This window comes from Lacerta agilis, chromosome 13 (genome assembly GCF_009819535.1).
Source record: "Lacerta agilis isolate rLacAgi1 chromosome 13, rLacAgi1.pri, whole genome shotgun sequence".
In the NCBI taxonomy this organism is placed as follows: Eukaryota; Metazoa; Chordata; class Lepidosauria; order Squamata; family Lacertidae; genus Lacerta; species Lacerta agilis.
In genome coordinates, this window is record NC_046324.1 from 9623318 (window position 1) to 9639129 (window position 15812).

A 15812-nucleotide genomic window follows, 5' to 3' on the forward strand; every position below is an offset into this window, starting at 1 on the left:
AAAAACCTAACCAATAGGATCGTTCGTTTCGTCTTTGTTTTTGTAAGGGGGGGCATGGATAAACTAGCTCATCTTAGAGATGGGGAGCAACCCTAGTACACCTTTGTTCAAATGCCTGCTTTTCCAGAACTGCTTCCTGCTGGGTGAATTTCTCTCAGCCTTAACTACCTCGCAGGGTTGTTGTGAGGATGAAATGTGGAGGCGACTTTCGCTTCTTGGAGGAAAGAAATGCAAGGCATTTCAATAAGGTGGCTGCAATAAGGTGGCTGCAAGGCATTTCAATAAGGTGGCTGTATGATTTATTGCCATATATCGATGAAAGGCTGCCAAAAATATTTTAAATAAGCAAAAGAATATTTATTGCTGTCCTGGACCACCCATCCTCCGAACAGTTATCTATCCTTCTGCCCTGCCCATATCCTCCTTCCTGCGGGGATCTATAAAGGCAAGACCACCCCACCCCACCCCACCCCACTGGAAGTAAGAATGCAGGCAGGCAGGGCCTGGCTGGGGGTAGGCTGAGGTTGGTGAGGCAGTGCTGCATTCAACCAGATGGAACACCCTCCATTGCCTTTCTCTAAGCCAGAGGTGCCATAAGGGCAGGACTTTGGGGCAGAACCCCACTAAGCAGAATTAGGAGCCCCCCACCCCAAACACAGCAAGACTGGTTTACCACATTACACCTAAGCATATGGCAGGACAGAGTCTCAAAGATGTGCTCTCCCAAGCCCACATTCACAGAATGCTTGCACTTCTGTCTCGGTGACATCCACGCTGGCATTGCCATGTCCACAAAATGGAAGGTGGCAGGATCCACAAGGACGTACTCTACTGGAAGCTGCCTTCAGACACCGGGCCTGTTGGCAGATCATCTCTGTGATGTCTGCAAACATGACACAAAGGCTAGCAACATTAACGATGCCATATGGGAATCCCTTACGGACAACGGCAGTGCCTGGCAACGGATTATGCATCCACAGCAGTGACCAGAGGAGGAATGACCTCTGGGAAGAGCAGAGAGAGAGGCACAACTGAACATCATCATCTGCCCCAGCTGCAACAAAACATGTCTCTCCTATATCAGTCTCTACAGCCACAGAAAGTGCTGTAACTTTCCGACAATGTGACTTCACCCCCAAAGGCACACTCCTCCATTGTCTCCCTAGAGCAGTGTTTTTCAACCACTGTTCCACGGCACACTAGTGTGCCGCGAGATGTTGCCTGGTGTGCCATGGGAAAAATTGAAAAATTACTTTATATATAGTCAATATAGGCACAGAGTTAAATTTTTTAACATTTTCTAATGGTGGTGTGCCTTGTGATTTTTTTCATGAAACAAGTGTGCCTTTGCCCAAAAAAGGTTGAAAAACACTGCCCTAGAGACAGACGGATGCCAACATCGAAGGGTCTCTTCACAAAACTGTTGACTCCGGAGACTGAAGTCAATCATCTTCACCACTGTTCCAAACCAGCATGCATTCAAACTTCACAGGGAATACAATGGAGCTTACTCCCAGGTAAGTGGTGTTAGGACCAGAGCCATCATCTCAACATTGGGAGCAGCAAAGCATTCAGCCTTAACCAATGTTAAGTAAAGATGTGAAGGGCTGAGGGGTGAGGATGTAAAAATGGGGAGGGGAAACCACTCAAATTCTTCCCCCACGCCTTCAGTCTCTTAAGTGTAAGCCTCAAGGCTATACAGTGTGTGAACTTATTATTGCAAGATCTTGATGTTACATTTGATGCAACACAGAACTTGCTGATAAGTGTATTCCCTGATCGCACTTCTCTTTGTTGGTGGATTGTTACATTTCTCTACATGTGCTGTTCTGCCCCGTTCAACGTGATAAGCTTTTAGGCCAGGCTTGGGGAACTGGCGGTCCTTCAGATGCTGTTGGGACTCCAGCTCCCATCATCCTTCAACATTGTCCATGGCAGCTGGGCCTGACGGATGGGAGTTGGAGTCCAAGCAGCTGCTGGAAGGTCATAGGTTTCCCATTCCTGCTTTAGACACCCCCACCCCAACCTCCTCCATCAATACACCCTATGGCTGCAATCCTAAACACACTTAATCAGGGAGTGAGTCCCACTGAAAACAGTAGGATTCACTTCTGATTAGGCATGCAAAGCAGTGCTGTCAAGTATCCCGTTTCCCCCAGGATTCTCCCTTATTTCAAGCAGTTTCCCGCTGCTCTCCCTTATTTTTTATTTCCCTTAAATTTCCCGTTTTTAATGGAAGCAGCTCCTCCCCTGCTGGCCAGGGACTGGGTGGGAAGACCTCGCCTACTTGGAGAGAAAAGCCTCAGCCCTCAAAGCAAGTGGGAGCCGTTTCCCGTGCTTACAGGGGGGTTTATTCCTCCCCCTGCATCAGCCCCTATCCGTTGCCGCCAAGCCCCTCAGCCGGCCAATAGGGTTAGCTGGCGGGCGGAGCCTGGCTGCCTTTGAGCAGCTGCTGCTTCCTGTCCTGTTTTGATGGGATCAGACAAGAAGACGATGGGGCTCCATCGCGCGGAGCACATGGCTGCCCTCCTCTTTGCTCCGCTCCGAGTCTGACCCCGCTTGGAGTTTACATTGCTGCTCCACCCACTTTTGCTTCTGGCTCTGCCCACCACTAACATGTGACTGTCCCCGGGATAGGTGAGACTGCTGATCCCTTATTTTCAAATCCAAAACTTGACAGCTATGATGCAAAGGACTGGGCTCTGAATTTCCTCTCCAACAACAATGTAGGATTCCTACATTTAGAAGTATCTTAATGCTGCTACTAAAAGTGGAGATGGATGGCCAAGGGTATAACCCCAAATGCATGGAATCTTGCGTGGAGAGGAGGACGAGACACTCGGTGAAATTCTCTGACGTAGTTTTATTCGTATTAAATGTTGTGTAGGCCTATATATGACCGAAGTTGACTTCAGAGGACTTCGTGCAAAACAGCAGCCATTTTTTTTTAAAAAAAATACACAATAATTGGTTTTAGAACAAAGAAGTTCCATGAGATATTGCCAGGGGAGGCATAGGAAATAGATTAGTGGGTGGGAAACCTGCGGCCCTCCAGATGTAGGACTACAGTTCCCATCATCCCTCACTGCTGGCCACAGCAGCTGGTGCTGATGGGAGTTCGAGTCCAATAACAACTTGAGGATCACAGGCTCCCCATCCCTGAACATGTAGGATTGCAGCATAAAGCAAGGTAAGTAGCAGCTAACCTGGAATGAGCAATCGCTGCATAAACTATGCCTCCATCTCCCTTGTGTTACATTTTTGACCAGGGTGGTGAACCTCAGGCTTTTCTTCTATGGCCCTCATAGGCTCTTATTTATTTATTTGATACAATTTGTACAGCGCTCAATTATAACGAAACCTCTCATTCGTTTACAATAAATTAAAATTATCACCAAAAGCCAGGGAAAAGCAAGTAGTTGCAATGTTTAAAAGACAATTAAAATCAGCAGTAAACTAAAAAGCAATTAAAACCCATCAACATCTTATAGGTCTGGATAGGCTACTCTAAGCAAAAACATTCTAAGCAGATGCTGGCAAGAGTACAGTGGAGGTGCCTGTCAGTAGGCAGGAAATTCCATTGATTAGGTGGCTGCAGGAATGAAATAACGATTTCTTTAAAATACAGAACAGGTAATGTGTGGCACCTATAACAATGCAAGTTCTGCAGATCGAAGAGGTCAAGGCTGTCCTGCAAGTAAACTCATCCCAAGCTGCTAAGGGCTTTATATACCAACAGCAACAGTTCAGATTTGGTCTGGTAACAAACTGGCCTCCAAGCAGAGGTGTTCTATGCTACCATGGTCTTACTCCTGTCAGCACGTGTGCCACAGAATTCTGCACTAACTACAGTTTCTGGGTCAAGCACAAGTACAGTGTGTTGCAGTAATCCAGTCTTGAAGCTACCAAAGCCTGAACGACTGTGAGCAAATTATCCAAAGTCCAGGAATGGCCATAGCTGTCGTACCAGTCACAGCTGGTAAGAAGCACTTCTAATCACTGAGACTACCTGGGCCCCAAGATGGGTCCAGAATCACTTCCAAACTGCATACCTGCTGCTTCAGGGGGACTATAACCCTGACCAGGTCAAGCAATCAACCAATTTCTCGGGAACCACTTGCCTACAGGCCTCAAGCATCTTGCCAGGTTTCAAGCTCAGCTTATGTTCCCTCATCCATCCCACCACAGTGGTCCAGGACCTGCACACGGCCTCTCCCGATTCAGATGTTATGTACTGATAGAGCTAGGGAAAGGAAGCTGGCTAGCTCAGTCGGCAGAGCAACAAAGCCCTTCATTTCAGGGCCATGGGTTTGAGCTCCATGTTGGGCAAAAGATTTATGCATTGTGGGGGGGGGGTTGGACTAGATGACCCTTGTGGTCCCTTCTGACTCTACAATTCTATTATTCCTCTCTTGTATTCAAAGGGCAGGGACGCGGGTGGCGCTGTGGTCTAAACCACAGAGCCTAGGGCTTGCCGATCAGAAGGTCAGCAGTTTGAATCCCCGCGACGGGGTGAGCTCCCATTGTTTAGTCCCAGCTCCTGCCCACCTAGCAGTTCGAAAGCATGTCAGAGTGCAAGTAGATAAATAGGTACCGCTCCGGTGGGAAGGTAAACGGCGTTTCCGTGCGGGGCTCTGGTTCGCCAGAAGCGGGTTAGTCATGCTGGCCACATGACCCGGAAGTTGTACGCCGGTTCCCTTGGCCAGTAAAGCGAGATGAGCACTGCAACCCCAGAGTCATCCACAACTGGTCCTAATAGTCAGGGGTTGTTGTTGTTCAGTCGTTCAGTTGTGTCCGACTCTTCGTGACCCCATGGACCAGAGCACGCCAGGCACACCTATCCTTCACTGCCTCTCGCAGTTTGGCCAAACTTATGTTAGTAGCTTCAAGAACACTGTCCAACCATCTCATTCTCTGTCCGGGGTACCTTTACCTATTCAAAGGGCAGGGAACACTGCCATCTTGAGGCCATCCTTTAGAAGTGCAGAGGGTAAGGGAGGAACTCACAGCCCAGAGACAGACATGCGCCTTGCATGCAGAAGGTTTTAGCTTCGATCCTTGGTAAAGAATCAAGTCATGGGAAATGAGCTGTGCCTGGGATCAGGGAGAGCTGCTGCCAGTGAGTGCAGGCAAGGTTGGACTAGATCAGGCATAGGCAAACTCAGCCCTCCAGATGTTTTGGGATTACAACTCCCATCATCCCTGACCACTGGTCCTGTTAGCTAGGGATGGTGGGAGTTGTAGTCCCAAAACATCTGGAGGGCTGAGTTTCCCTATGCATGGACTAGATGGATGAATAGCCCCACCTAGTGAAAGGCATCAAAAGTCTCAATCTGTCATTATTATTATTATTATTATTATTATTATTATTATTATTATTATTATTTTATTTATACCTCGCCCATCTGGCTGGGTTTCCGCTGCTACTCTGGGCGGCTTACAACATATCAGAAAATGTAATAAACACATAACTGCATTGTCCACATGAGTGATGTCCCTTCCAGTTCCCTTGTCAGGAATGCTGCTAGCTAGTGAGAGAACAGCGCAGACCTCCACATTATCAGTCCACGACATCCTGGGGGAGTGCCCTAAGGAGGATATTAGTGCAGTTAGCTGTTCACTGATGATTTTACAGTCTCAGCAGCATCCAAAGCTTTTGTCTCAATCTGCAGCTCTTAGGTCCTGAAAGACCTACATTGGCTCCCAGTACATTTCTGAGCACAATTCAAAGTGTTAAACCCTAAACGGCCATGGCCCATTATACCTGAAGGAGCGTCTCCACCCCCATCATTCAGCCCAGACACTGAGGTCCAGCTCTGAGGGCCTTCTGGTGGTTCTCTCATTGTGAGAAGTGAGATTACAGGGAACCAGGCAGAGGGCCTTCTCGGTAGTGGCACCCACCCTGTGGAACGCCCTCCCATCAGAAGACATCTGAAGGCAGCCCTGTTTAGGGAAGTTTTTAATGTTTTTTGCTTTATCATGTTTTTAATATTCTGTTGAGAGCAGACCAGAGTGGATAGGCAAACCCAGCCAGGTGGGTAGGGTATAAATAAATAAATTGTTGTTGTTGTTGTTGTTGTTGTTGTTGTTGTTATTTATGGAGCAATAGCCTCCAAAGTTCATCAGATAAAGTGGAGGGGGACCAAAACGCACACACAAGGACACACACCATGCTGCAGAAGATCCCACTTCCATAACAGAAGCTCAGTTTCCTCGCTGAAATGCAAAGGGAAGGGACGGAGAAGGAAGAAACTTCCTGTCATTTTGCTGCTGTGGAACAAGCAAGCAAATCAAATCAAGGCGCGCTTTCTCGAAGCAGTGAGCTGTCCAATGTACCAGAGCAGCTCTTACCAGAACCATGGAAGTGGTTAGTCTGTCCTTGCAGCTGCAGGGAATAATATGAAATGCTGCGAAACAAGAACTTGGGAGGCAGAACAATCAAGGGGCTGAATCTGCATTTTTGAATAAGGAACATACAAAGTCTAGCAGCAGCCAGCTGCATAACACTGATTGAGACTGATGTGAGTTGGAATCTAGCAACTTCTGTTCCAAAGGTGGCAGGAAGCCTGCAGAGCATGTTGCCCCACCCCGTAGCTCCCAGAAGTCAAATACATTCTGCAAAAGCAACACTAATTTAGATGTCAACTATGGATCACACAGCATTCCGTCTATCAATATTGTTTGAAAACAAATATTATTTACCAGGCAGCATAATTCCAGAAAGTCTCTATAGTACTACAAAGAGGGTTTCCATAATAGCAGACACAACATGCCCTCCTATTCATTTGGTCATCTCTGCACTAAAATTCCCTGAATCAGCTTCAACAGCAGAGAATCTCGAACACACAAATGCTCCCAGATGCAACTTTTTCTTATATAAGGTAGGTGGGGGGAACTTTCTCCAGGCGTCGCTGAACTACAACTCCCATCACCACCCCCATGTCAGCATGGCTAAGGATCATGGGCATTGTAGTCTAGCACCATCTGGAGGACCAAAGGTTCCCCACACCCAGAAGCAGTTGCGGATGAAACAGAGCTACAACAGCCAACATTGCAACTGCAGCCCTAAAACACAAATCCCCCTAAATAAGAAGTACCACTTCAGTAAGGTGCTACCTCTTAAATCCGCCTATTGCAGATTTAAACAACAGTCAGGGGAAGAGTCTTCACTCAAAGGTTGAGCATGTGATTTGCATGCAGAAAGTCTCAGGTTCAATCGCTGCCACCTCCATGGAAGGCCGGGAAGGATTTGTGCCTGAACCCTGGGAAAACTGTTGCCACTCAGCATAGTTAGAAGCTAGACAGATCAATGGCCTCACTCTGTATATGGCAGCTTCCCATGTTCCTAACATGTACAATATTCCTTAAATTTAATTTGCAGGGGAGGCTCTTGAGGGTGAGATTAAATGTTTCATGTGACCTGCTGCAGCAGACAGCAAACCTCGGTTGACATCCCTTTTGAGTTTTTCCTGTAATGTGTAGGATTGTGTTCTTTCTCCAGCAGCAGGCAGTGATGCCTAGTGCAAAGTGAATTTGGTCCTTTGCCTGTTCTGAATGGGGTTGCACTCTCTCCGAAGGCACAGCTTTGCAGTCTGGGTGTAGTCCTCAATCCGTCACTCTGCATTGCCTTTTACGGGCTTCAGCTGGTATGGCCAGCTGCGACCTTTTGGGGGCAGGGATAACATGACCAGTCATTCAGGCATTAGCAATCTCAACACTGCATTATTGCAATGTACTCTGAGTGGGGCTGCTCTTAAAGTTGGTCTGGCAACTGCAGCTGATGCAGAATGCAGCAGCTTGCTTGCTGAGCGGAGCTAATTTCTGCCAGCATATAGCATAACTGTTAAAAGAACTACACCGCCTGTCAATATGCTACTGTGCCATGTTTAAGGTTCTGTTTTTCATTTACAAAGCCCCCCACAATTCAGGGCCAGGGTACCTAAAAGGTTGCCTTCTCCCTGTTGTCTCATTTGGTCAAAGCCTTCAGCACTCTGGCTTCATTTTAGGCAGTAGGCAGGTGGCAACAACATGGTGGTTTCAGTGAATTCCCAAAGCCTTTCTGTGTACCCAGGGGTTCCTGGTTTGTATAGATCAGCAGCAAATGCCCCCAGTTGTTGTGCAACCCATTGCAATCTAGTTCATTGTATTTTATGCTGTTTTTATATTTCAGTTATTGTAGTTCTGGGTAGGGCTTTAAAGAAGAAAATCCATACTGCATCTTGCATTTTCCAAGACCTATGTGGTATCATGGGGCACTGCCATAAATTTAAAGCATGGATGGGGAACCTCAGGCCTGGAGGCTAAATGCAGCCCCCCGAAGCCCCTCTGCCTGGCCCCTGAAGCTCCCTCCAAGCCACAATCCCCACTGGTCCTGCTTCATACCCAACATGCTTTTGCCTGGCTGGAATATGTTATTGAACTCTGATAATGCATCTTGCCTCTTCAGATGGAGTCTAAAGAGTGTGTGTGGAAACTAGTCTACTTTAGGAAGCTAAAATGCAAATTTGTTGCTCTCTGCACTTTTGCCCCTAGCCTGTGGCTCTCAGATTGTTGTCCAGAAGGAAATGCGGCCCTCAGAATAAAAAAGTTGCCCGTCCCAGTTTTAAAGGACCATAAGTTTACAGTGCACTGTCTGTTGTTCATCTTGTACAAGAGCATAGGAATATACCTCTCCCTGGTGTTGGAAAACACTGACAACATCTCTTTGTACTGGCTGTGGGCAACCCTTGACATGGGTTCCCAGCGCTGCTCGTCACATAGAATCGTAGAGTTGGGAGGGACCCTGAGGGTCATCTAGTCCAACCCCCTGCAATGCAAAAATCTCAACATGCTTAGAATACACAAATGCTGCACATCCTGAACATGCCACCTTTCCGCAACTTTTAAGTTCAAAGAATCCCAAGAGAACCCTAAGTCGAGTTCAGCCAGAAAAGCACAAACTGCAACCCCTTCTGTCAGGAATGGGGAACCTCACTGGGCCAGGTTTGCTGGGGGTTGATGGGAGTTGTAGTTCAAAGGTTCCTGCCTGATCTAGAGTGTTAGCAACTAGACAATCACCTTGAGTGTAAAGATTGCAAGTGAATAGCAGAGACCCAATTACCCACAAGCTCATTTGCCTGGAAGGCTTGATTCAGGTTAATAGTTTCTCCCCATAACATCCATTAGCTTCTGCTGGAATCATGCTCTAAGAACCAAGGAAAGCCCATTTCAACCATGGCGGATGTTATTTTTTAAGCTGCTGTACAAGCCAGCTTTTATCCATGCAGCACTGCAGACAAGAGTCAGCTGTGTACATGCCAACCCCTTGGGCTGGACTCAGTACAGGTCAGTTTCTGGCACTATCTCCAAATGCTCAAACTGCAGTTGTGATTGGGTGCCCAAAGCCAATCCATGATGAGTTAAGTAGGGCTGGGCAATATTTGGTTTTCAACATTGTGATATATCACCAGCTAAACATTGCAATATACTGATATATCATGATGTCTGAAATAAGGATGGAGCTATGTAGAGGCACAGACTGGCTTCACAGGCTTTTCCTGCATCGTGATTTTTGCCGGTGCCTGCTCTTGTGATTCGCTGCCCCTTGCAGATGGCAGGGGAGAACTGAGCTGGCAGAGTTAACAAGGGCTGCAGGAATCTAGAGAAGCATTGGCCAGCTTCACGGTTTTCCCCACATTGTGATTTTTGCATAGCGCACACATACACACAATCATGATTTGCGATATATTGCCAGGTCAAAAATTACAAAACTGACCAGTTTTGGACAATATATCAATATTTTGCCCAGCCCTAGAGTTAAGCACATGGCATCCACATGCACATTATAGTTAAACTCAGTAGCTGTGCAGAGGCAAGTCAGCACATTGGGGAATGGGCCACTTTTCCCCCAGTGAAGGCCCACATTCCCTTTGGGGTAACCGGGGTGGGGGGCAGGCAGGCTGGTGGTGGACAGGTCAGAAGCCTGGGGTGGGTGAAGCCAGAGTCAGAAGTGGTCCTGGCCCCTTCTCTGCTCTCATTCTGCCACCCTGTTTCTCTCTTGATCACCCCCATTTCTCTTGCTTTCTGCTACTGCCACCCTCTCTCTCATCTTCCCCACCCAGCAGACTGCCAGAGGAAGAACAGATGACCCTTGCCAGGCATCTGCACAGAACATTTGCACATACCCAGGGCTTTAAGACTCAACCTATGGCTGCAGGTTGCCTGGCCCTGCCACACAGACTTACTGAAACCTACAGTAGTGCCAGTGTCACGTGAGTAGTCCTCAGGAGAGTCCAGTGGGATGCATATTCCTCAGCCAACTCTCATTGGCCAAACTATTTTATAGTTACTGCTTTTATTCCTCGGGGACCGCTCAGGTCTGCATCCACAAAGCTTCAAGAACAAGGCAGCTGTCAGTTATACATGGCTATACTTTGGGCTGGTCCAATAAAGGTCTAACTTCGAAAGGAATCATGGGAACTATAGTTTATTAAGGGCACCAGAAGCTGTTAGGAGAACCCTAATCCCACACTGAGCTACAGGGTGGTTTAACAGTCAAACATTCCTCCCAGGGAACTCTGGGAATTGTAGCTCTTTGAGCAGAATAGGGGACCTATTTGTTAAGGAGCGCCTTTAACAAACTACAGTTCCCAGGACTCTTTGGGAGAAGCCATGAGTGTTTAAAGTAGTGTCACAGAGCTGCAAGTCTATGGTGTGGATGCGGCACAAATGTAGGTGGGGCCAACCTTCCTTGACCTAAACTGAGAAAATTTCCCCCCAATCAAACTTGCACTGCAGCATATTAGCATATTAGAGTGGGTGAAATCTTTGCCACAAGCCATTATTGCACATGCTCATGTAACAGCCTAACAATAGATTTTACCTCTGTAAGTGTTAGGAAACTTGGAAGCAGATCATAGAGTCACGGAGTTGGAAAGGAACCTCAGACATATCATTTAGTTCCACACCCTGCTCAATGCAACATCTTGAGAAACAAACCCTGTGGAACAAGAGCAGGTTGCTTGTGCTGCTCCAGATGTCCTTGGACTACAACTCCCAATATCCGTGAGCCATGAAAAATCCTCAGAAAACAGCACGCCTGAGCACAAGCAAAGAGCACCTGTCCACAGGAACAATCTCACTCCAACACCCCAGGTACCAAGGAATAAGGAGCCAGGTCTCATCCTACCAGAGGCTGCGAATGCCCCCTGGGATTGGTAGCCTGGAAAAAAGGGAGGCCAACAGTAGGGGGCACCAGAGGAGTAGTGTGAGGGGCCTTGGACCCACATTTTTGAGGGGGCGCAATCAGGCATGACAGGCAGGAGCCCTGGCAGCTGAGGCACAGCGACAAGCGGGTCAGTCCAGTGGGCAGATGGAGGGAGGGAGGAGGCGGAGAGCCAGTTGGAGGGCAGCTCGGTTCACCCTCTTTGCACACACACACCCCAGTCCACCAGGGGGAGTAACACTTGCCCACCCGGGGCGCCGGCAACCCCCGCTAAGGCGCTGGGTAGCCAATGGCAGGTGGAGCCCAGGTGGTTTCTAAACTTGTCTCCCTCTATCGCCACCCCCCCTCCTAAGCTCTACAGGGGGCAACCCCGAGCCTTGAAGCTGACAGCTGGTACCACGCCCTCGTGGTTAAGTAAGAAGTCCGGCCGGCGGCAGGTTGGGGCCCCGGCGGTAGCAACCCGACAGGTGCTGCCCAAAGAGCCGCGGCTCTTCCTCCCTCTGGCAAAATCTTTATAAGGCTGCTAGGCAGAGGAAGCTTTTTTCCGGGCCCACGTCGCCCGGTGCCAGCCTCGCCTGGGCGCAGGTGGCGGGCTCAGGTTGGCTCAGGGCCTCTCGCGTCATCCCCGGGATGGAGGGAGAAGCGGAGAGAGAGAAATCTGGGCCACCCACAACAAAGGCCAAGCGAATCGCGAAACGAGAGCGCGCGCGCGCGGATGGACCCGGGGCCGGCGGAAAGCCCTGCCTTTGGCCGCAGCACTAAGAGAGCGAATCCCGCAATCCTGATCCCCCTCCCCCGTCCAAGCCAGCCATGGTTGCTCCCCCCCCCCGCCCAAATAATAATAATAATAACGAGAGTAAGGAGAAACAGGTTCACTCCCCCACACGCAGCCTGGGATCGGGTGGGAGGCGCGCCCCCGACAGCCCCACCTTTTGTAATCCGAGGAGAAGATCCCTCCACTGGCCGGATCGTGCCCATATTCGGGCTCCCCCAGGCTGGAGGAGCCGCCTTTCTCCTCGTTGTAAGCTTGGCCGGCGGACATGGCTGCGAGGAGGAAAGCTGCGCTGGCTGGAGCGCCTTATGGCGGTGGGGAGACTGGAGGCGGGGGGGGGGGCGACGGCAGCCCCGACGGCGGGTCCGGGATGCGGCTGCGGCTGATGTCAGTGTCATGTGGGAGCGGCTGGTGCAGCCAGGATTGGGCAACGCCTCCCCCAGCCCTTAAAGAGACACGACTCCGCCGCCCCCGCCTCTCTCCTCGGCGGGGGGGGGGGCGATTCCTTTTCCGGTGCTCGCTCGCTCATTCCATTTTTAAAATCTATACCGCCTTTTGGCCCGCAAGTCGATGTACAACAAAAGAGAAGGCAACGGCCCCGCCCCCAAAGCACCCGGTTTAAACCGTCACAGAGTTGAAATATTAAAGCATCCACAGCTGATACCTGAAGCACATAGTTCCCCCTTCCCCCGAGAATCATGGGAACTGTAGTTGGTTAAGGGTGCTGGGAATTGCAGCTCTGTGAGGGGTAAACTACAGTTCCCAGGATTCTTTTTGTGCATATGAGCATGTGCTTTAAATGGGTGTGAACCTTAAATGAAAATAAATGTTAACAGCCAAGCGAAATGAAAGGCACAAATACAGGATGGGTGACACCTGGCTTGAGAGCAGTACATGTGAAAAGGATCTAGGAGTCTTGGTAGACCACAAACTTGACATGAGTCAACAGTGTGATGCAGCAGCTAAAAAAGCCAATGCAATTCTGGGCTGCATTAATAGGAGTATAGTGTCTAGATCAAGGGAAGTAATAGTACCACTATATTCTGTTCTGGTCAGACCTCACCTGGAATACTGTGTCCAGTTCTGGGCACCACAGTTCAAGAAGGATACTGACAAGCTGGAACGTGTCCAGAAGAGGGCAACCAAAATGGTCAAAGGCCTGGAAACAATGCCTTATGAGGAACGGCTTAGGGAGCTGGGTATGTTTAGCCTGGAGAAGAGAAGGTTAAGGGGTGATATGATAGCCATGTTCAAATATATAAAAGGATGTCATATAGAGGAGGGAGAAAGGTTGTTTTCTGCTGCTCCAGAGAAGCGGACACGGAGCAATGGATTCAAACTACAAGAAAGAAGATTCCACCTAAACATTAGGAAGAACTTCCTGACAGTGAGAGCTGTTTGGCAGTGGTATTTGCTACCAAGGAGTGTGGTGGAGTCTCCTTCTTTGGAGGTCTTTAAGCAGAGGCTTGACAGCCATCTGTCAGGAATGCTTTGATGGTGTTTCCTGCTTGGCAGGGGGTTGGACTGGATGGCCCTTGTGGTCTCTTCCAACTCCATGATTCTATGAAATAAAGATGGGTTCACTGCCTGCCTAAAAGTCATCCGGGATGCGGCCAGTCCAATCTCCCTAGAGGAGAGGTTTTCAACCTTTTTGGGCCCATGGCTCCCTTGACCAACTCCATTCTTTCTGAGGCACCCCTGTGGGGATCAGAAGCCCAGTTATGTCACCCCTTGCCTGCAGAGCTGGCAGCCTCTCACCCTTTTTCAAACACCCTCCCTTGTGCAGAGTTCCCTCAGCCTCTTCTCCTCTCCTTGGGAGTCCCCCACCCCACCCCAGATGCTCCACCAGATGCCCCACCCCAAAGAGGTTTACTGTATAACCAGGGCTGCTGCACAAAAAAGCTGTGCAAACCTTTGGGAGGCAGAGATGTGAGAGGGCATCAGAGGAGGGAGGGATGGAAAGAGGGCCAGGGCCAGTGACACCCCTGACCATCATTCAAGGCACCCCAGGGTGCCACAGCACATGGGTTGAAAACCACTGCCCTAGAGGCAGAGGTGGATTATGGGGAGTGTGACTGCTTTCCCCGCAATGGGTGCCGAACAGAGAGGGCTTTGTAGGGGGTGCCACAACAATGACAAACCACAGAAGTTGAGAGGCAGGGGAGGTGGGATGCTGAATTTTGGTGCTGCACAGGGTGCTCTTGGAATTTTAAAGCCCGAAGTCCGCCACTGGTAGAGGAAATTCCATACTGGAATGCTGCCACGGAAAAGGCCCTGCCATCTCACACTAACATCAACTGAACCTCTTTGCTGATAGGACACACCGCAGGCCCCAAAAAGCAGGCCAGACCAGGTATAAAATATGCGCAAAACTCCTTGTCTGGTCCTTCTTCGTTGCATAAGGAAGTTTTTGCTTTCAGCAAGGCTCCTGGCAATTTAAGGGACTACCTGTTAAGCAGAAATGCAACAGGTGCAGCAGTGTGTCTTGCAAAGGCAAGACAGCTTTGACTCTGGATTTCTGCCTGCCACATACAGCTGTTAAGAAAAGCAGCTGTGCTTTTTTTCCTGCTTTCCAGGATTAAAGGTATCTCACCTCCCTGGTTTGATTGTGCCAGGTTGAAGGGGAAAGGAAGGATTTTTTTCACTCCAAAAAGGGTGCTTTTTCCATGAGCAGGCTGCAAGACTACACAAGGAAGCTATACCTCCTCCCACAGAATTAAAGCCGTATAATACCTGAGATTGGGGGCAGGAAGTCTTTTTCACCCCAAGGACTACATTCACCTCTGGGCAACTTTCCAGGGCAGGCATAGGCAAACTCGGCCCTCCAGATGTTTTGGGACTACAACTCCTATCATCCCTAGCTAAGAGGACCAGTGGTCAGGGATGATGGGAATTGTAGTCTCAAAACATCTGGAGGACCGAGTTTGCTTATGCCTGTTCCAGGGGCCACATGCCTGTGGTGGGCAGAGGCAGAGGCAAAAGTGAGCGGAACAACAAATGCTATTTTTTTGTATAGTAGGCTACTTTCTACACACACAACTTTCTATCTTCCATCCAGGCAACTGAGAAGCATTGTCAAAACTGAAGAACACAGGGGGGGGGGGCGAAACACTTGTAGTGAAGGGCCCGTAAGATGGGTGGCTGAGAAGAGGGTTTGTGCTGATGGATGAGCCTCAAAAAGCATCAGAAAGACTTGAAGCGCTACCTGGTACCCATGGTGGGGTGGAAGGCAAGGTGGCCAACAGTAGGTTGCTCCACTCCTGAGTGATGCCACTCCTGAGCTAATTGCTCTGGCTCACTCCTGAGATTTCTTTCCAGCATAAGCAACATGCACACATAGTTTTCACGGAAATAGAATATTTCTGTTCAGAGCCGTCTTTCCCATAGGGCTTAGTGGTGCATTGCGCCAGGGCGCCGGCCTCTCAGGGGCACCCCAGCAAGTGGGGGAGCTGTGCGGCTTTGCCGGTGGCCTCCCCTTTCCCTGCACGCCCGCCAGCTGTGCCCCACCAACCATAAAGCTGGCGGGTGTGCAGCTTCCCTCCCAAGCCTCCTCGGGAGGAGAGCGATCACCGCAGAGGCTTAGGGTGCAAGCTGCGCCCCACCAACCATATGGCTGGCGGGTGCGCAGCTTCCCTCCCAAGCCTCCCAAGCCTATGCGGGGATCACTCTCCTCCCGAAGAGGCGTGGGGGGGGTGCAACTTCACTCCCAAGCCTCTGCGGGGATTGCTCTCCCGCAGCGGCATGGGGGAGGGTTGCGCCCCCCCCCCCGGATGGCTGGCAGTGTGCAGCTACGGCCACCCCAACACTATCAGTGGTAATTTGGGGGTGCTGGGTGGA

The 15812-nt window shown here is 49.7% G+C and overlaps 1 protein-coding gene across 3 annotated transcripts in view; it reads right to left on the bottom strand.

The window, feature by feature from the left end:
- AP3B2 (adaptor related protein complex 3 subunit beta 2) overlaps positions 1-12307 on the bottom strand; it is a 58917-nt gene extending 46610 nt beyond the window's left edge. For all 3 annotated transcript variants that reach the window (XM_033166831.1, XM_033166830.1, XM_033166832.1), the window contains exon 1: positions 12133-12307. In XM_033166831.1, coding sequence (XP_033022722.1) covers positions 12133-12245 — 113 coding nt within the window. In that variant the 5' untranslated portion in view covers positions 12246-12307. The remainder of the gene's footprint in view (positions 1-12132) is intronic.
- Positions 12308-15812: the final 3505 nt, after the last annotated feature.